This window comes from Leptinotarsa decemlineata, unplaced genomic scaffold (assembly GCF_025532065.1).
Source record: "Leptinotarsa decemlineata unplaced genomic scaffold, Ldec_3_MD MMD2_tig00026307_RagTag_RagTag, whole genome shotgun sequence".
In the NCBI taxonomy this organism is placed as follows: Eukaryota; Metazoa; Arthropoda; class Insecta; order Coleoptera; family Chrysomelidae; genus Leptinotarsa; species Leptinotarsa decemlineata.
Genome location: NW_027412681.1, coordinates 4,771,770 through 4,787,652, shown reverse-complemented (window position 1 = coordinate 4,787,652; position 15,883 = coordinate 4,771,770). Strand labels below are relative to the sequence as shown.

Genomic DNA, 15,883 nt, shown 5'->3' with positions numbered 1-15,883 from the left:
TCACTTTCAGCTAAAGCAAAAATTTCTGTGTGAAAAAGAGACATAAATATACCGTTAATGAGTCAGTGGTAGCGGTAAATTTTTGCTTTTTGTTATAATTAATTTTCTTTTTTGCCCTATTTTACGAGAACGGATCAACCAATTTCAGTTTTTATAACGAGGTTGAGTGAGAATTTTTAAGATCTTTAAAATGATGTGTTATAAGATAGGGGGTGCCATTCAAAATTATTAAGTAGGGGTAAGGGGTTAAACCTAAAATACCACTGGCACTGGTTTTAAACTTCCCCCTCGATATCTAAATTGACGTGTTTTTTACCTACGGCAAATTCTGCCTGCTAAACGAAGTACTAGGGGTGGGAAGTTTTGAAATGAAGGCACTGTATGTATGTATATATGTGTATATGTAGGTATATTTATATTTTTTTCAAGTTTCATTTTTGACTTATCTTTTTTTGTGCTCTGTTCGTACTTAGTAATGTTATGGTTAGGTTTTTTTTGAATTATTGTGTTTTTCCCTGCTACAAAAATTGTATGTTTCTTGGGAAAATAAATTGTTATTATTATATTCATATATATTATCAGTAACATGACGTAGATGACCAACTATGACAAAAATTGAACGTCACAATGACCGGGATGTGTTCATCACGTCGAATGCAACTTTTCCCATAGTTCGCAGCAAGCGAACGCCACTCTTTTGTTGTGATTCGCTCGCACCTACTTTTCCAAACAACGTTTGATCGAGCTCATAAAAATTATCGACCGACATATGCACCGCAATCCCCAATGACTAATCAAACGTAGGAGGCCATGCAATTGCAACACGAGCCGCCGGCAAGTACTGTTTTGTTTACCTGTGCCGTGAGCGCGCAGTCCCGTCGAAAATCCGCCGGAGATAACCTCAAAGTGCTCACCTGAAAGGTGGTCTATTGTGTTCCCGAGTTAGTCGCTCTTTGAATTCTCACGCGCTATTTTCGAAATTCTCGGCGATTGCTTTGCGTTAGCTCGAGATTCGAGTTAGTTTTTCAGGTGCTATTGAAACGTCGATTTGTTTTGTGTTTACATGTTTTGAATTTAGTGCCGTGTGGTGGAAAATGTGAAAATGTGCGAGAACGTGCCCATAGACGAAACTGACGGGAATACTGTCTTCACTGAAGATTTGGGGGATTTACCGAGAAGGCCGTTTATAAGGGTGAGTTTACAGCACTTTATTTGAGGCCATAAAACTCCAACTTCTAGTAAACCCTCATAATCCCCAAAGATTTATATCCTCGACTATTCATGCAGGAATCCTTGCAGATTCTTATCTCATTGTCGATTTCAAATATTTTTCTCATATCTTTATGAAATCAATGACAATTTGCGACCCGTAAATCGAACTTTACGGTACCTGATACCGTGATGGGTTGCCTAGCGATACTTTTTGTTTTGAAAGTAATTGACGCTTTAGTTTTGACTTTTGACCAGTTGTTACTCAAATGGTAATTGAAAATTTCTCCAAAATCATACTGTCATAATTTGAAGTCATAGAAACTGGCCATGCAATTGCTACTTGAGCACCTTTAGCATCTTGCTACTGAGTATATAATGTTTATTGGGGAAAACATCCACGGCTTCTCAAATACTCAACTACTTTTCAATCAACCCATATTAAATGGAGAATATCATTTAATTATAAAATAGACTCCAAATTACGTTTTTTATTTATTTATTTATTCATTTATTATTCAAACAGACCTACAAGGCCTTATTTCATGAATAAATAAAAATTGAAATATAAATTTAAATACATACCGTGTTAGGAATCACACGTTAAAATGTAAGACCTCGTTAGTCCTTAGCTCGCACAAGTTTCTCAACTTCTGAGAGTTGTCGTTCGTATGGGGGCGACAGTTGATTAACGGTAAAACAGATTTTAAACAGATTTTTTAAACAGAATGATTGAACAGAACTCGCCGATACTTGATGAAAATCCATATTGAAACTTGTTAATACAGTTTATTGCATGATTTACACGTAAAATAACAATTTTACGCTCAAGCAAGCTATAGCGAAATACGTGTCGCGGTTTTTGTAAAACCCTTAATAGTGAAAATCATACAATAAACTGTATTAATCAGTTTTAATGCCATAATGAAAGTTGAATGTATTGGCTAGTCGCAACATGCTTATGAGCGTAGTCGTAACAGTAGTACAAACTAGGGCTAAATTGAACATAAGAGAATTTCTCGTTCTTCTTGCAGGCACATTGAATTTTATCCGTGTAAGGAGTTCAGGAGAGTTGACTCCATGATTCAGTATTTTGAATAGAAATATCAATATATTTTGGTTTCTTTTATTGTCCAGAGACAATAATTTGAATTCATTTCTCAATTGTGTTGTTCCAACTATTCTGTAGTCAGGATAGATACGATATTTTTTGTAGTACAAATATCTCAAAAATTTGTTTTAAAATTTCTCTACTTCGAAAAGTGTTATTTGATATTCCACTAAGCAAATTTCTGATCCGAATTCAAGTTTCGATCTGACTAATGTGTAGTACAAAATCTTTATAGCTTCTATACTGGAAAAATATGTTTGTCTTACTATGAAGTCTAACATACAGTTTGCTGATTTGATTATTTTTTCACATGGTCTATACCAGGGGTCTCCAAACTACGGCCCGCGGGCCAAATCCGGCCCGCCAGTGTCATCAATCCGGCCCGCGACAGTCAATGATTTACTGTCATCAATCTGGCCCGCGATAGCCAATGATTACCTAATTGTTGTTACTATTGCTGTGATAAGTTGAAGAAGAAAACACAGAATGATAATTACTCGGTTTTATTTACTTGCAAGGTAAAACTTAACGACAGAAATGATGACTAAGAAAACTTAACTCAATTATCTAAGTTTAAGCATATTAATAACTAACAAATAATTGAAATGAATCACAGTAAAACAAAAACACTAATGAGATTTATGTAATTGTGATTTTCCACCGACAATACTTTGTAGTTGTGGATCAATTTTACTTGTCCAATTATCAAAAAAAAATTAAGATGCTCATCGGTTAAGTGAGATCTGTAAACATTCTTTGTGTACTTTATCTTGGAAAACGTTTTCTCACACAAGTTAGTAGTACCAAAAACAGAAAACAACCCACGAGCAAATTTATGCAAATTATCAAATTGTTCCAGTGGCAGACTCTTATAAAATTCCAACAAAGATGAATTTTGATATTCGTTCTTAAGCATATCACTACACCGTAAATCAATAATTTCCATTTGGACTTCCGGAGCCAGGGTTTCAATGTCAGAATCAAAAGGATTTTGAAAAAGCTTAATTTCATTCGCAATGGCATCAAAATCTGAAAAACGAGTATCAAAATTTATCTTCAAAGCACTCAAAGTTTCGATTGCAAAATTGACGGGAAATTAAGTCTCTGTAGTATGGCTGAATATTTCACATGTTTCAAAATGTGTGAAACATATTTTACGTAATTGCGATTGAAATAGTATTATTTTCTGCCTGAAGGATTTGATATTGGTGTATAAAACAGGGAGAAGCTGATTTTCTCCTTGCAATCTCAAATTCAGTTCGTTCATATGATTTGTCAAATCGACATAGAAGGCTAACTTCCACATCCATTCACTATTTTCTAAATCGGCAAAAGGGCGCTGCTTCTCATTTAAAAAAAATTCGATCTCTGCTCAAAGTTCAAAAAAGCGCTTGAGGACTTTTCCGCAACTAAGCCAGCATACGGCAGTATGATATGGTAAATCATTTTCTTCAATCTGTTGAATAAACTCGCGGAATTGTCGGTGATTCAGCCCAGTGGACCTGATGAAGTTAACAACTGATATGACTGGTTTTAGAACTTCAGACATATCCAAACATTTTCCGCACAAGGGCTGTTGATGAATGATACAATGTAAGACTAATGGTTTTGAACCACCATAATTTTCTACAGCCTTTGACACAAGTGTAACCACTCCTTCATTTTTACCATACATATTTTTGCCTCCATCAGTTGTTATAGATTTCAAATTTCTCCATCGAAGGTTCTTTTTATTAATGGCATTTTCAACTCCCTTAAAAATATCTGCTCCAGTTGTCGTGCCGTGAATACTATCAATATCAAGAAGTTCTTCATACACTTCATAGCTTTTATCTACTCCGCGAATAAAAATCAACACCTGAGCAGTATCTGATACATCCGTTGACTCATCCAATGCTAGAAAAAACCACTCCTGATGTCCATTTTTGTCAGACAGTTGAGATGATATATTTTCTGCGATGTCTTGCACCCTCTGAGCCACGGTGTTTGCTGACAAACTGACACTTTTAAATAAATTTACCTTTTCGGGGCATATTTCTTCGGCTACTGCAATTAAGCATTCTTCTATCATTTCTCCATCGGTGAATGGTTTGCCACGTTTTCCGATTTCAAGAACCACACGAAAACTGGCGCGAGTTGCAGACTCTTCTTCAGTATTCGCTTTGGTAAACAAAGATTGCTGCGATTTGAGTCCGCGTTTCAAAGCTTCAAATTTTTCCTTCTGCAAACTTCCTGTATACTTGGAGCAACTTTGAAGATGGTTCGATTCATAGTGTCGTTTAATGTTATAGTCTTTGATTACTGGACTCAATCACAAAATACTGAAAGTTCCATTTTTCTTGGAACGTTCTGCATTCACTGTCGATTTTTCGCTTCTTTTCCATACTAACAAATCACGCATAAAAACAATAAGTCAAATCAAAATACTTTTATTGACGGGTGTTATTTCATTTCACAATAGGCGCTTCCTTCGCCTTTCCTACGCAGACTAACTCGCAGTTGAATGAATGAATGAATGAAAATCGTATATTACAAGTTATTTACAGTTTTTACAAATTTTTGTGTGTGTATGTATTTGTGTAGGGCCCTGCTATAGGCTTATGCCTCTTCAGTTGCGCCGCTAGCCTTTTTATATGCAATTATTACTGCCATCTCGAGGTGATCGGAATACACTAGCTAGAACCGGAACTTTCTCGAACCAACGCGGTAATTCCAAATATTTAATTACGCCTAATGCCACCTAGCGGGTAGCTGAAAAATATAGTATATAGTACCACTACTCGCCACTAGATGTCGATAAGTGTCATATTACACAATAATAATTGAAATGCAATAAAATCGTAAGTTTGCTTAGGTCACGCACTTTGCGACTATCCTACTCTAGAAATATAGTTAAGGGCAGAAATTGGCACTTGGAACAAACTGAAAAAATCATTATGCCCCGAAGGCTTCAAAGTTTGGAGACTCCTGGTCTATAGACCAGATTCTTACTATCTTTTTTATATATTTTGCTCAACTATAATTGGTAAAATTGACGAAGCGCGCGGTACGTTGTCCGAATAGAATACTCATTTTTATAAAATAATTTTATTATTTGCTCGTGTTGTCGAATGCTATATCCGTCTATCGTGATTTGGCAAACAGACTGAATAAATGACAAATAATTTGACAGACGCAACTTCAACGAGATGGCCGTCGAAAAGCTCGAAAGTCCCTGCTGGAAGACTCCATTATATCTTTTTTGATATAATCAGAATAAAATTAGGCTGGAGTCACTTGGATTGGATAGAAAAAGGCAAGTAAAAATAAATGATAACTTCAATGAAAGATCTGAATGAAATAGTTCAGGAAACTATGGAAAGTTGTAGTATTTTCCGAAGAATTTGAATATATGAAGGCTCTCAAACAAACATATTCGTCTGAGCAATCTACAAAAACATCGGTGTAACTGCCATAAAAGGGAAAGGATTCATCTGGGTTTCACCTCTCACACTAAATTGTATTGAATTACTACTGTTTAATTGTTTGATAATATTTTAATCGTCCAAGTCAAACGTTTGCATAATATCTACCATTACGAAAGTACGATTGCATTGAGATGTTAAGACGAAAATTAGATGGGAACAGATCGCCATACAAACGGTAACAGCGCAGCGTCGAAAGTAGTTGCTGGAAACGATTACAATGCTAATCGTTGTGTGAACACTTTTCCGTCCAGCACGCTTCAGTAATACGAGTAATAAACGCTCGTTATGAATTCGAACTGTTTCGATCGTCTCAGTTATCCATTACTTACAATAATAAATCAGAAAAACCACGGAATACCGTTCAGTAATACAGATATTACGGAATTCCCAGTAACCCATAATTGAAGTTGCTGTGGAACTCGGTTGACAAGATGATTCGAGTCATAACCACGGTGTTCTGTTTATTTACGCTGTATCGTTTTGACTCAAAATACAATTTTTTCCCTGTGATTATTGAAAAGTGCATCAGTTGGTGTGTAGGATTTCACAGCTGGTGTTTGAAAAATTGTCCAATATTTCCGGGTTTATTAGCCGTGGTATGTAGGCTTTTACATCGAGGTTTACAAATTGAGAAAATTCGCGGTTTTAAACTGAATCCCCATGACATGTTGGCGAGTTTTCACGTCGTATCTCTATTCACAGTGGTTCCGGTTAGCGAAACCTTGCAACTCATCAGCGGGTTTTTTCCTCCAGACATGATCGCTTCATTTGAATATAGATCAATATCAACATACTTTCAGTGGGATGGAAAAATCTATGGGCAAAAAGAAGAAGTTGCAATGGAAAGTCCACTAAGTAGTTGCCAACTTCTACGTGGAATCCTCCTACTGGCTACAATACGTGGATGATAACTACGTGGATTGGAGTCCCAGGAAGGATGAATTGGTAAAATTTCTGTCAACAATAGAGAAATAATAGGAAAATAATATAGTAGATGTATTAATGGCATGGGGCATGAAGTATACAGGAAACTAACTCTGGTAGAGGAGGTAGGACGTATCTACGAACCGAAAGGACTACGAGAGGAAATGTTTCATCTGAAGAATGCGTTCGTTGGTAACGAATATAGGGAAGTCGAAATCAATGAGGCTTACGATCCATACAGAAACACTCCACGGTAACACTGGAGCAAACGGCCAATGGAAGAACTTTTTTGCTCTATATAAGCGGTATGACGGACCGAATTGGAAAGATCTTTGGAAAAAATAGAGTTAGGACCATTCTCAAGGTCAGCAAAAAACCCCAGGGATCCATTAAGTACTCCAGGAGTATAACAAATACCGTGTATTTGTGGTACATTTTACATTGAAAACACGAAGCATTGAAATGTTTTCGAATGATCACAGAAGAAGTTGCGTGCTAACGCACGCAAGTTCTTGATTCATGAAGATATGAATGATTTTACTGTTAGACATCGTAGTTCATCCCTACTGTAGCCCAACAACTGTATGGTTTCGAAGGCTGAATGAATGCCTTGGAGTGAGACAGAGCTGTCAGAAGTCCATAAATCTTCTTGCTATCCAGGTGTTCAATGTTTGTTTGGCAAAGCCTGAAGGTATGCCAATGACAGGTTCTGGTCCAATGAAGCTGCTTGCAGCACCCTCCTCTGCAAGGGAGTCATCAGCCTCTTTGACTTCCAGGCCAGTATGGCCAGGAATCCAGACCTGAGACAATTTGTTGAGTCTTCCTATTACGGAGAGTCGTTTTTGGCAATTTGCTACCAATTAAGGTAGGAGCCAAGAGCTTCCAACACCGCTTGACTGTCCGAAAATATTTTTATTGACTTGTATGGGGGTTGGATTCTCCAATCTCTCCGCACACAATTCAGTAGTATATATTTCCGTTCGAAATACAGTTGCATAGGTCCTTAGGCAGGTTGATATCTCTGTCCTGGGTCTGAAAATACCTGCACCAGAACCCGAAGGTGTTTTTGATCCATCTGTGAACTAACAACTATCTGCTCTTGATATTTTTTTCTCCCGAAGGATCCAGTCCTCTTTACTCGGGAGCAGTACTGTTGACAGTTCGTAGTTGACAGCTGGATGCATTATGTCAAAGGTCATTCCCATAATGCTGTGACTTCCAGTGTCAATTATCAGTCTATTGTACTCTGCATTAGATTGATTTGTGCAATTGGCAATGGAGGACTGAAATTATTGTTATTTATGTGGAATGTCGAATATGCATACGAAAAACGGCAAAAATATACGTTGAAAGAAATACCGATAGTAATTTAAATCATAAATATGTCCTGAATTCAGTTGTTGAGTTTAGTGGAACTGATTTCGTTGATAACAAAAAAAAATCCCCGTGTTTTGCAGGGAGTAACTCAAATAGAAGTTTCAGCACTGAAACACAATTCACCTTTATTGAAAATTCTTCGGATTTATGACAACGATGTCAACAGAAGAATGTCGGTTTTTGTAAATGTATGCTTTACTGATAAGTGTACGTTTTTTCTTCATGTTAACAAACAAAATTGAAGCAATGAAAATCCGCGACTTCCGGAGGAAAGTCATACATAGTATGCAGAGACAGTGATCGTTTCGGATGTTTACTTGGGGATACTATTACTCGACCTTTATCCATTGCGAAAAATCTAACTGGTGAGCAGCGCTCACTAGTTTGAAAAATCAAATTGATGCCGCTGGTAACATGATTCAGCGTGGCGATCTTATCCACTCTCAACAAAATAAAGCTTCACCATACCTCTTCATTCCTTTAAGACTGTGTCTGAATGATGAAATTGATGGATTCGTTGAAGAGGAGCAATAGAATACTAATAATAATAATACTTTTATGGCAATACGATCTACAAGTGGACACAGCAAAAGTCAAACTTTCGAGAAGTTAATTCTCATTTACCCTGGAATTACCAATTTTAAAATTAACAGATATTAATGTATCATCATCGACAAATTACAGTTGAAAATTATATAAATTGAAGAGTTTTTCAAAAATATTCAAGATATGTATAGCTAATGTATAATAATGTATATTTACATAGCTATTTTTATTAATGATTTTCGTAACAAATTTCAAATTAGCCGGCAGTTAAACGAATAGTAGCATTTATGACACAAGTAAGAAATGACTGAACTTCTAAACTTCTTGAAGACTGTGATATTATTAAGTTCCTTCGGTAGAGAACTATATTATGCTTTTATTGCCTGATAGTAAGCTCCTTTCTCATAATATGTTGAGTTATGGCTGGGAATAGCTAGTTCGTTACATTGTCTGGTGTTAATATGCATATTATTCGAATATTGACCACTATTTCTGGAAAACAGGTATGGATATTTTTTTACGGAACAGACAAGACCCAAGAAGTACAACAAGGGCATTGTCAAAATATCAAGTTTACAGAAGAACTCTTTACAAGAGCTTCTTTGATCTAGAGTATACTGAAGAACCCCAAAATATAATACCATATGAAATCAATGACTGCACATGTGCATAGTAATATGTTCTCAGGCTACAAACAGAGACTTGATCCCTTAAATATCGTATCACACCACAAATAGAGCTTAATCTGTTATTCAATAAATTTATATGGGTTTGCCAACTGAGGGTTGCATCCATCGTGACACCTAAGAATTTAGTGTGATCCGATATTGGAATAGACCTATTTTGGAGTTTTACATATAGAGATTCCTCGCAGTTTATTGATTTGTTAAAAGTTACTAGTCCTGTTTTGGTAATATTTAATTTAAGCATATTTGCCTCTGACCATTTGACTATACTATTTGACATGGCTGAAGCTTTGGTTGAGAGTTCTAATGCATTTGTTCCAGTGATAATGACTGATGTGTCATCTGCGAACTGGTATACACTACCAAGATTCAAGGCTTTGGGTGAGTCGTTCACATATAGAAGGAAGAGTATTGGTCCAAGGATAGAGCCCTGAGGTACACCCTGCCTGATCATAATTCTACTAGATATATAATGGTTCTCTGCGTTCATTATGCTAACAACTTGGGATCTATTTGATAGGTATGATCTAATGAGTTCATAACCCACACCCCTTATACTTTTCCAGCTTATTTCCAGCTGTATTTCGTGGTTTACCGTATCAAAGGCCTTTGAGAGGTCATAGTACAAGCCGACCGAGGTTTTTTGCTATCAGCATTCTCTGTTATTTGTTTTACCGCATTAAATATCGCCAGTTCGGTGGACATTCCTTGTCTGAAACCAAATTGGTGGGAGTTCAGAAAATTATTCGAGTTTATAAATGAGATGAGCCTATTATAAATTACGCGTTCAAATATCTTACCAGGTGATGGAAGTAATGATATTGGTCGGTAGTTATTAATGTTGTTCTTGCAACATTTCTTGTAGACTGGAACTACTTTAGCTATTTTAAGATCATCTGGATAAGTACCAGTTGATAGGCTTTCATTGATTATGTTTGCCAAGGGTTCACATATGTACTCTGAAATTATTTTCAATATTGCTGGTGGTATGCTATCCACACCGCATGAGTGTGCTACCGCGACCACCCGACTTATCGCCTCTAGAAAATGTAGTACAAGATGTAGTAGGTATGACATTACATACAGACAATTAATGAATGATATCTCTTTTATCAAAAGGCAGAATTCCGGTTTTGATCTTGTAATTTGAGTAACGCAATCAGAACCTACTCTTCCATTGAACCATCCTCATGATAATAATTACACATTAATCTCAATTATTATCAACCTATGGTATCACCTACTCTCAGTTCGTTCAATGAACGACAATGAAAGAAGAATAAACGAACCATTAGAAATAAATATATACATATATGTACACATACACATATATAGCCACACATGTATAAATGAATCCATAATCACAGCTAGACAATCAATTTTTCACTGAATTTTGCAAGTGACAGTGACTTTACTCAATCGGGAAGTCGAGATGGGTCCAAAATATAAAAATTGTTTTTTCAAGGACTTTTGTCTTTCTGTACTGAGTACTACTATTGATAAGTTCTATCATAATTTCTCCACATACTTTGTGAGCTGATTTTCTTATCGCACAACATTCATTCATTATTAGCAGCAGTCATCACTGAAAAAATGCACACAATAAACCACTTAGATAACAAATATGTTACTAATTTTACCATATACAACCAAAAGTTTCATATGAAGAAATTACGACATGAATTGAAAATAATCCATACATGACCAAATAATATCTATAATAATTTAACAACTAATCACGCCCAACTTTTTCTGTATCTGCCTACGGTCATTATTGTTATTCAGGGTCGACTTTGTGACAATTAAGCCTGATTAAAGCACTGAGTAAATCTGCAATGATAATAGCCACGAATCAATAATGCTAATACTCGTATCTGATCGATGAAAAAAACATAAGGTCGTTTCGGATTATCTCCATTAGGCGAGTCAATGAATACATGTAGAGTACCTACATGAAATACGCGACAGTATCTGATTTCACAGCTTCAATAAGAATAGTTAGTAGGTAAACCCTGGTTTTTTGAACTTCTGAACCAGTTGAAAATAGAGTAATGGAAGTATGTATAACACATTTGAAGTATATTTAATGCTTCACAATTTCGTTTTTGACAATTTTCCTGAGCAATGGTGGTGGGGTGCACAAGAAGCAAATGTGAGGTAATTGTTTATTATTCAACAAATGGTCATTATTCGTGACTTGAAACATAAAGGTATTTAGGTTCCTAATAACTCTCATTTTGTTATCAGATGACGAAATTTTGGAAAATATCAATTTTTTTGTCACACGACAAATTTTATAACACAAATGTGAAGTAATAAATTTGCACATCTGTAATTGGCTATGAAAGTGATGTGTTATCAATCTGATCAACTGCGATTGGTTGTAAGGTGTGAGTATTGGATTATTTTCACCCATCAAAAAACTGTCACATAATTGACGTTTTTTCAATAGTAATAAAAGTAAATATCAATTATGAAAGTCATTGATTTCTAATGATATACAGGGTGTTCCTTAAACACACAAAAACGTCCTATGGACGTATGTCCTAAACGCCTTAACTTTTGAGGTACAGGGTGGCAAAGTTTTCAAAAATAATCAGTTTTTTAACTGAGATAATTTTGTAGACATCTTTGGCATATTTGGTACATATATTCCATACCTCAAGGCGCATTTTCTGATGTACAATTTTTTTAATTTTCTCTGCCAGTGGCGTACGTACGAGTTTTTAAATGTATATTTTTGGCGAAAAAAATACTACGCCACTGCTTTATCTTGAATTAAAAATTATTTTTAAAATCTCCATACATTTTTGAGCACATTTGATTTGCTGGGTTTTCTTTGTCCGACGCATGGTTTTCGCTCAAAAAATTAAAAATCGCTTCACTTAAGGATAAATTCCTTAAAAATCTGATGCGGTATCGTGCATCGACTGAAAGCAAACTAAGAGATCAGATTTGTTGCAAAATAATTGAGGATCTAAAAGGTATTTGTTTGTTGTCAGATGCACTGTTCTCAATTAAAATTACGTCATAACGCAGCACCGCTTAATGATTTTTGAAAACATAAATTTAGTTATCCTGGAATAAATGACGTGTAGCAGAATTTATTTACTGCACCTCTTGGAAATATGGAGTTTGTCGATATGTGATTTCTTTTAAAGATTAAAAGCAGAAAAAACAGCGTACCCACCATAGCAATAAAAAACGAATTCTCTGTATGTACAAACGTCAGTAGCTAATATTGATGTTGGTTTAAAGTAAGGTGTTGGTGGTAAAAACTGTCACAGCGCGTTTTGATTGATTTTGAAGTGTTATTGAAGTTATTTTGGTTGTCCGCTGTTTTTCTGAATATCAGTAAATATGGTAAATTATACGAATGCGGAAATGGCGCAAATGCATTACGTATATGGCCTTGCCGATGGTAATGCAACAGAAGCCAGGCGCATTTATCAGGAAAGATATCCTAATTGTGCCTTACCAGATAGCCGAACCTTTTCAAATATTCATCGTCGACTTGGGGAAACTGGTAGTTTCAAGAAAGGGACTCCGGAAGGTAGACCTCGTGTAGTAAGAACTCCTGAAATTGAGGAAGCGGTGCTGCAAGAAATTGAGGAACATCCTGAGACCAGTACGAGGAAGATCGCTAGAAATCTGGATATTTGTTATCAAATTGTTTGGCGTATTTTGGTTGATTTTTTGTTATACCCATACCATATTTCAAGAGTGCAGGCATTACTCCCCAGAGATTTTCCACAGCGTGTGAACTTCAGTCAGTGGTATCTAGAAAGTAGATACCACTGAATACCACCAAATCCGCAGTTTGAGACACAAATTTTGTTCACAGACGAAGCAAATTTTTCTCGGAATGGCATTCAAAATGTCTATAACAATCATGTGTGGGCTGAAGAAAATCCCCATGCAATAACCGAAACCCATTTCCAACACAAATTTTCTGTTAATGTATGGGCAGGAATTATAGGTGATCATCTAATAGGCCCATTTTTCCTTATTTACACTTTCTCGAAGAAGACTTACCTGGGTTATTGGAAAATGTGCCACTTGCGTTAAGGAATCGAATATGGTACATGCACGATGGCGCCCCTGCTCATTTCAGTGTAATTGTACGAAACCATTTAAATACAGTTTATCCTAATCGTTGGATAGGTCGCGGAGGACCTCAGCAATGGCCAGCAAGATCCCCCGATCTCAACAGTTTAGATTTTTTTTATGGGGTCACCTTAAAACTCTTGAGTATACAACTCCCGTTAATACTTTAGAAGATTCAAGGGAGCGAATAGTTGCCTCGTGTGAAACTATACGAAATACGCCGGGAATATTTGAACGGATGCGTAATTCCATGCGTAGAAGGGCGGAAGCATGCATACTAAGTGCAGGTGGCCACTTCCAACAATTGTTATAATCAGTTTTGGTATTATTACTAATTAACAAATTTGTGCTATTCGTTTAGACACTGTCACAAAATAAAATAAAACTCGTTTTTGTGAAAAATTTATTTTTTTGCAGATTATGTTTACAAATATCATTAGGGAATTGGTAATGCGTTATGAAGCAATTTTCAGAGTCTCATTCATTTTAGAATTGATCTAATTTCTTAATTTGCTTTCTGTCGATTTTTATTTTTTTGAGTGAAAATCATGCGTCGGACAAAGAAATACCAGGAGACCAAATTTTCTCAAAAATAAATGAGGATTTTAAAAATGATTTTATTTTGAAAAGAAAGCATTGGCGTAGTACTTTTTTCCCAAAAATATTCAATGCGAAACCCATAGGGATGCCAGTGTTTGAAAAAATACAAATTTGTGTACATCAGAAAATGCGCCTTGAGGCATGGTACATATGTACCAAATATGTCAAAGATGTCTACAAAATTATCTCAGTTATTATTAAAAAACTGATTATTTTTGAAAACTTTGCCACCCTGTATCTCAAAAGTTAAGGCGTTTAGGACATACGTCCATAGGAAGTTTTTTTCTTGAAATGGGTCTAAGAATTACCTTCTTAAATATCAGCATGTGTTTAAGGAACACCCTGTATATTTATCTCAAAAACCGTTGTAAGTTTGACAAAAACGAGAAGGAAAAAATTTATGAGTTTTATTTGTTTCGTTTTTCTTTGGATCATATATTTTTGGGGTTCGTCGTCTTCGAAATATACTGGGAAAACAAAAAATGAGATCTCAATTCTCCTCCCCCCCTCCTACCTAATGCTCACCTCCAGGGGTGGGGAGTTTCAGTAAATTCACCTAAACATTACTTCTGATGAAATCCCCAAGTCAAAAACTTTCACATATTTCATAAAATTTGCAATGTCTTTTGAGCACTCATTGACTGGGCTAATAGTTGTGTAGTCATCCATGTCATCATCCGTACGGATTTTTTAGCAACGTGAGTCACGTGTCGGATCTGAAGGATTTCTTTATCTGATATTGCGCCGCATTTTCTCTATTACATATACCAAAAGGTATTCATTCGTCACTGCATTTTAGAGAACTACAGATGAAGGTAGATTTTATTTACATTCAGATTAAGGATTTGATGAAAATATTTTTATTCGTGAAAAAAATTAAAATAACTTTGCAAAAAACACTGCAAAAACTGATTCGCATGATTCACTAGTAAATTTCGACATTTAAGAATAATATTCATTTTGAATATGTACATATTGCCAAACGCGTTTATTCGGAAACCTTCTTAAGCTTTGAATGACTCAGTGATAATGTATGAGATAAAATATGATGATGATTTAATTATGGAGAATTTTCATGTATTCCTGAATAGCAGCCTTAATAAAACAATTGCATTTCTTGTGAAATGGAAAGATGATAAATAATGGCTCAGTAGTGAATCATATATTATTGTCAAAATCGTCTCTATGATATATGATGTGTAATAATTATAATTAAATAGTTCAAAATAATGATAATCAAAAGATGAAACTATTAAATGAATAATGGAAAGACAAATATTTGGTATATGTTGTTAAAAGTCACCTTCTCAATGTGATAACGCAGTGTCATGATGATTAATTTGAGATTATTGGGCCAATCATTAAATACGGCGATACTCTAAAATTTTGTCAAACAGCTCCGATTTGCACAAAAATTTGGAATCAGGTCCTACTTAGGAGGCCCTACTTAGAAGTTGATTCTGGACTGAGGGTTGCCCCTACTTTGGGCCACCTTTCTAGGGGGTGAGAAGTGTCTCATTGAAAATAAGTTTGGGAATAATCATTCAACAACAAAAATGTGGTAATCTTTTATTGAAATGAAAAAAATAACTACAATAAAAACTTTTTTATAAATATATACTTATAGATCAAGCATTGAAGTTACTTTCAGATACAAACTGAAAAACACCCCCCTCGAAACAACTACTTCCACACAAACATTGATTTACAGTGTTTCGAAACAAATACTTCCTTATGAACTGAAATATTTTCTTTTCAATTTTTATTTGAATCTGTTTAAAATCTGTTTTTCCATTAACCCCTACGAACGAAAACTCTTGTGCGAGCCAAGGATTAATGAGGTCTTACCTTTTAAC

The 15,883-nt window shown here is 35.5% G+C and overlaps 1 protein-coding gene across 1 annotated transcript in view; it reads left to right on the top strand.

The window, feature by feature from the left end:
* The first annotated feature begins 822 nt into the window (after positions 1-822).
* The window catches only part of Rhp (GTP-Rho-binding protein rhophilin), a 144,993-nt gene continuing 129,932 nt past the window's right edge, over positions 823-15,883 (top strand). Inside the window, exon 1 of the mRNA XM_074180824.1 lies at positions 823-1,192. Coding sequence (XP_074036925.1) covers positions 1,103-1,192 — 90 coding nt within the window. The 5' untranslated portion in view covers positions 823-1,102. The remainder of the gene's footprint in view (positions 1,193-15,883) is intronic.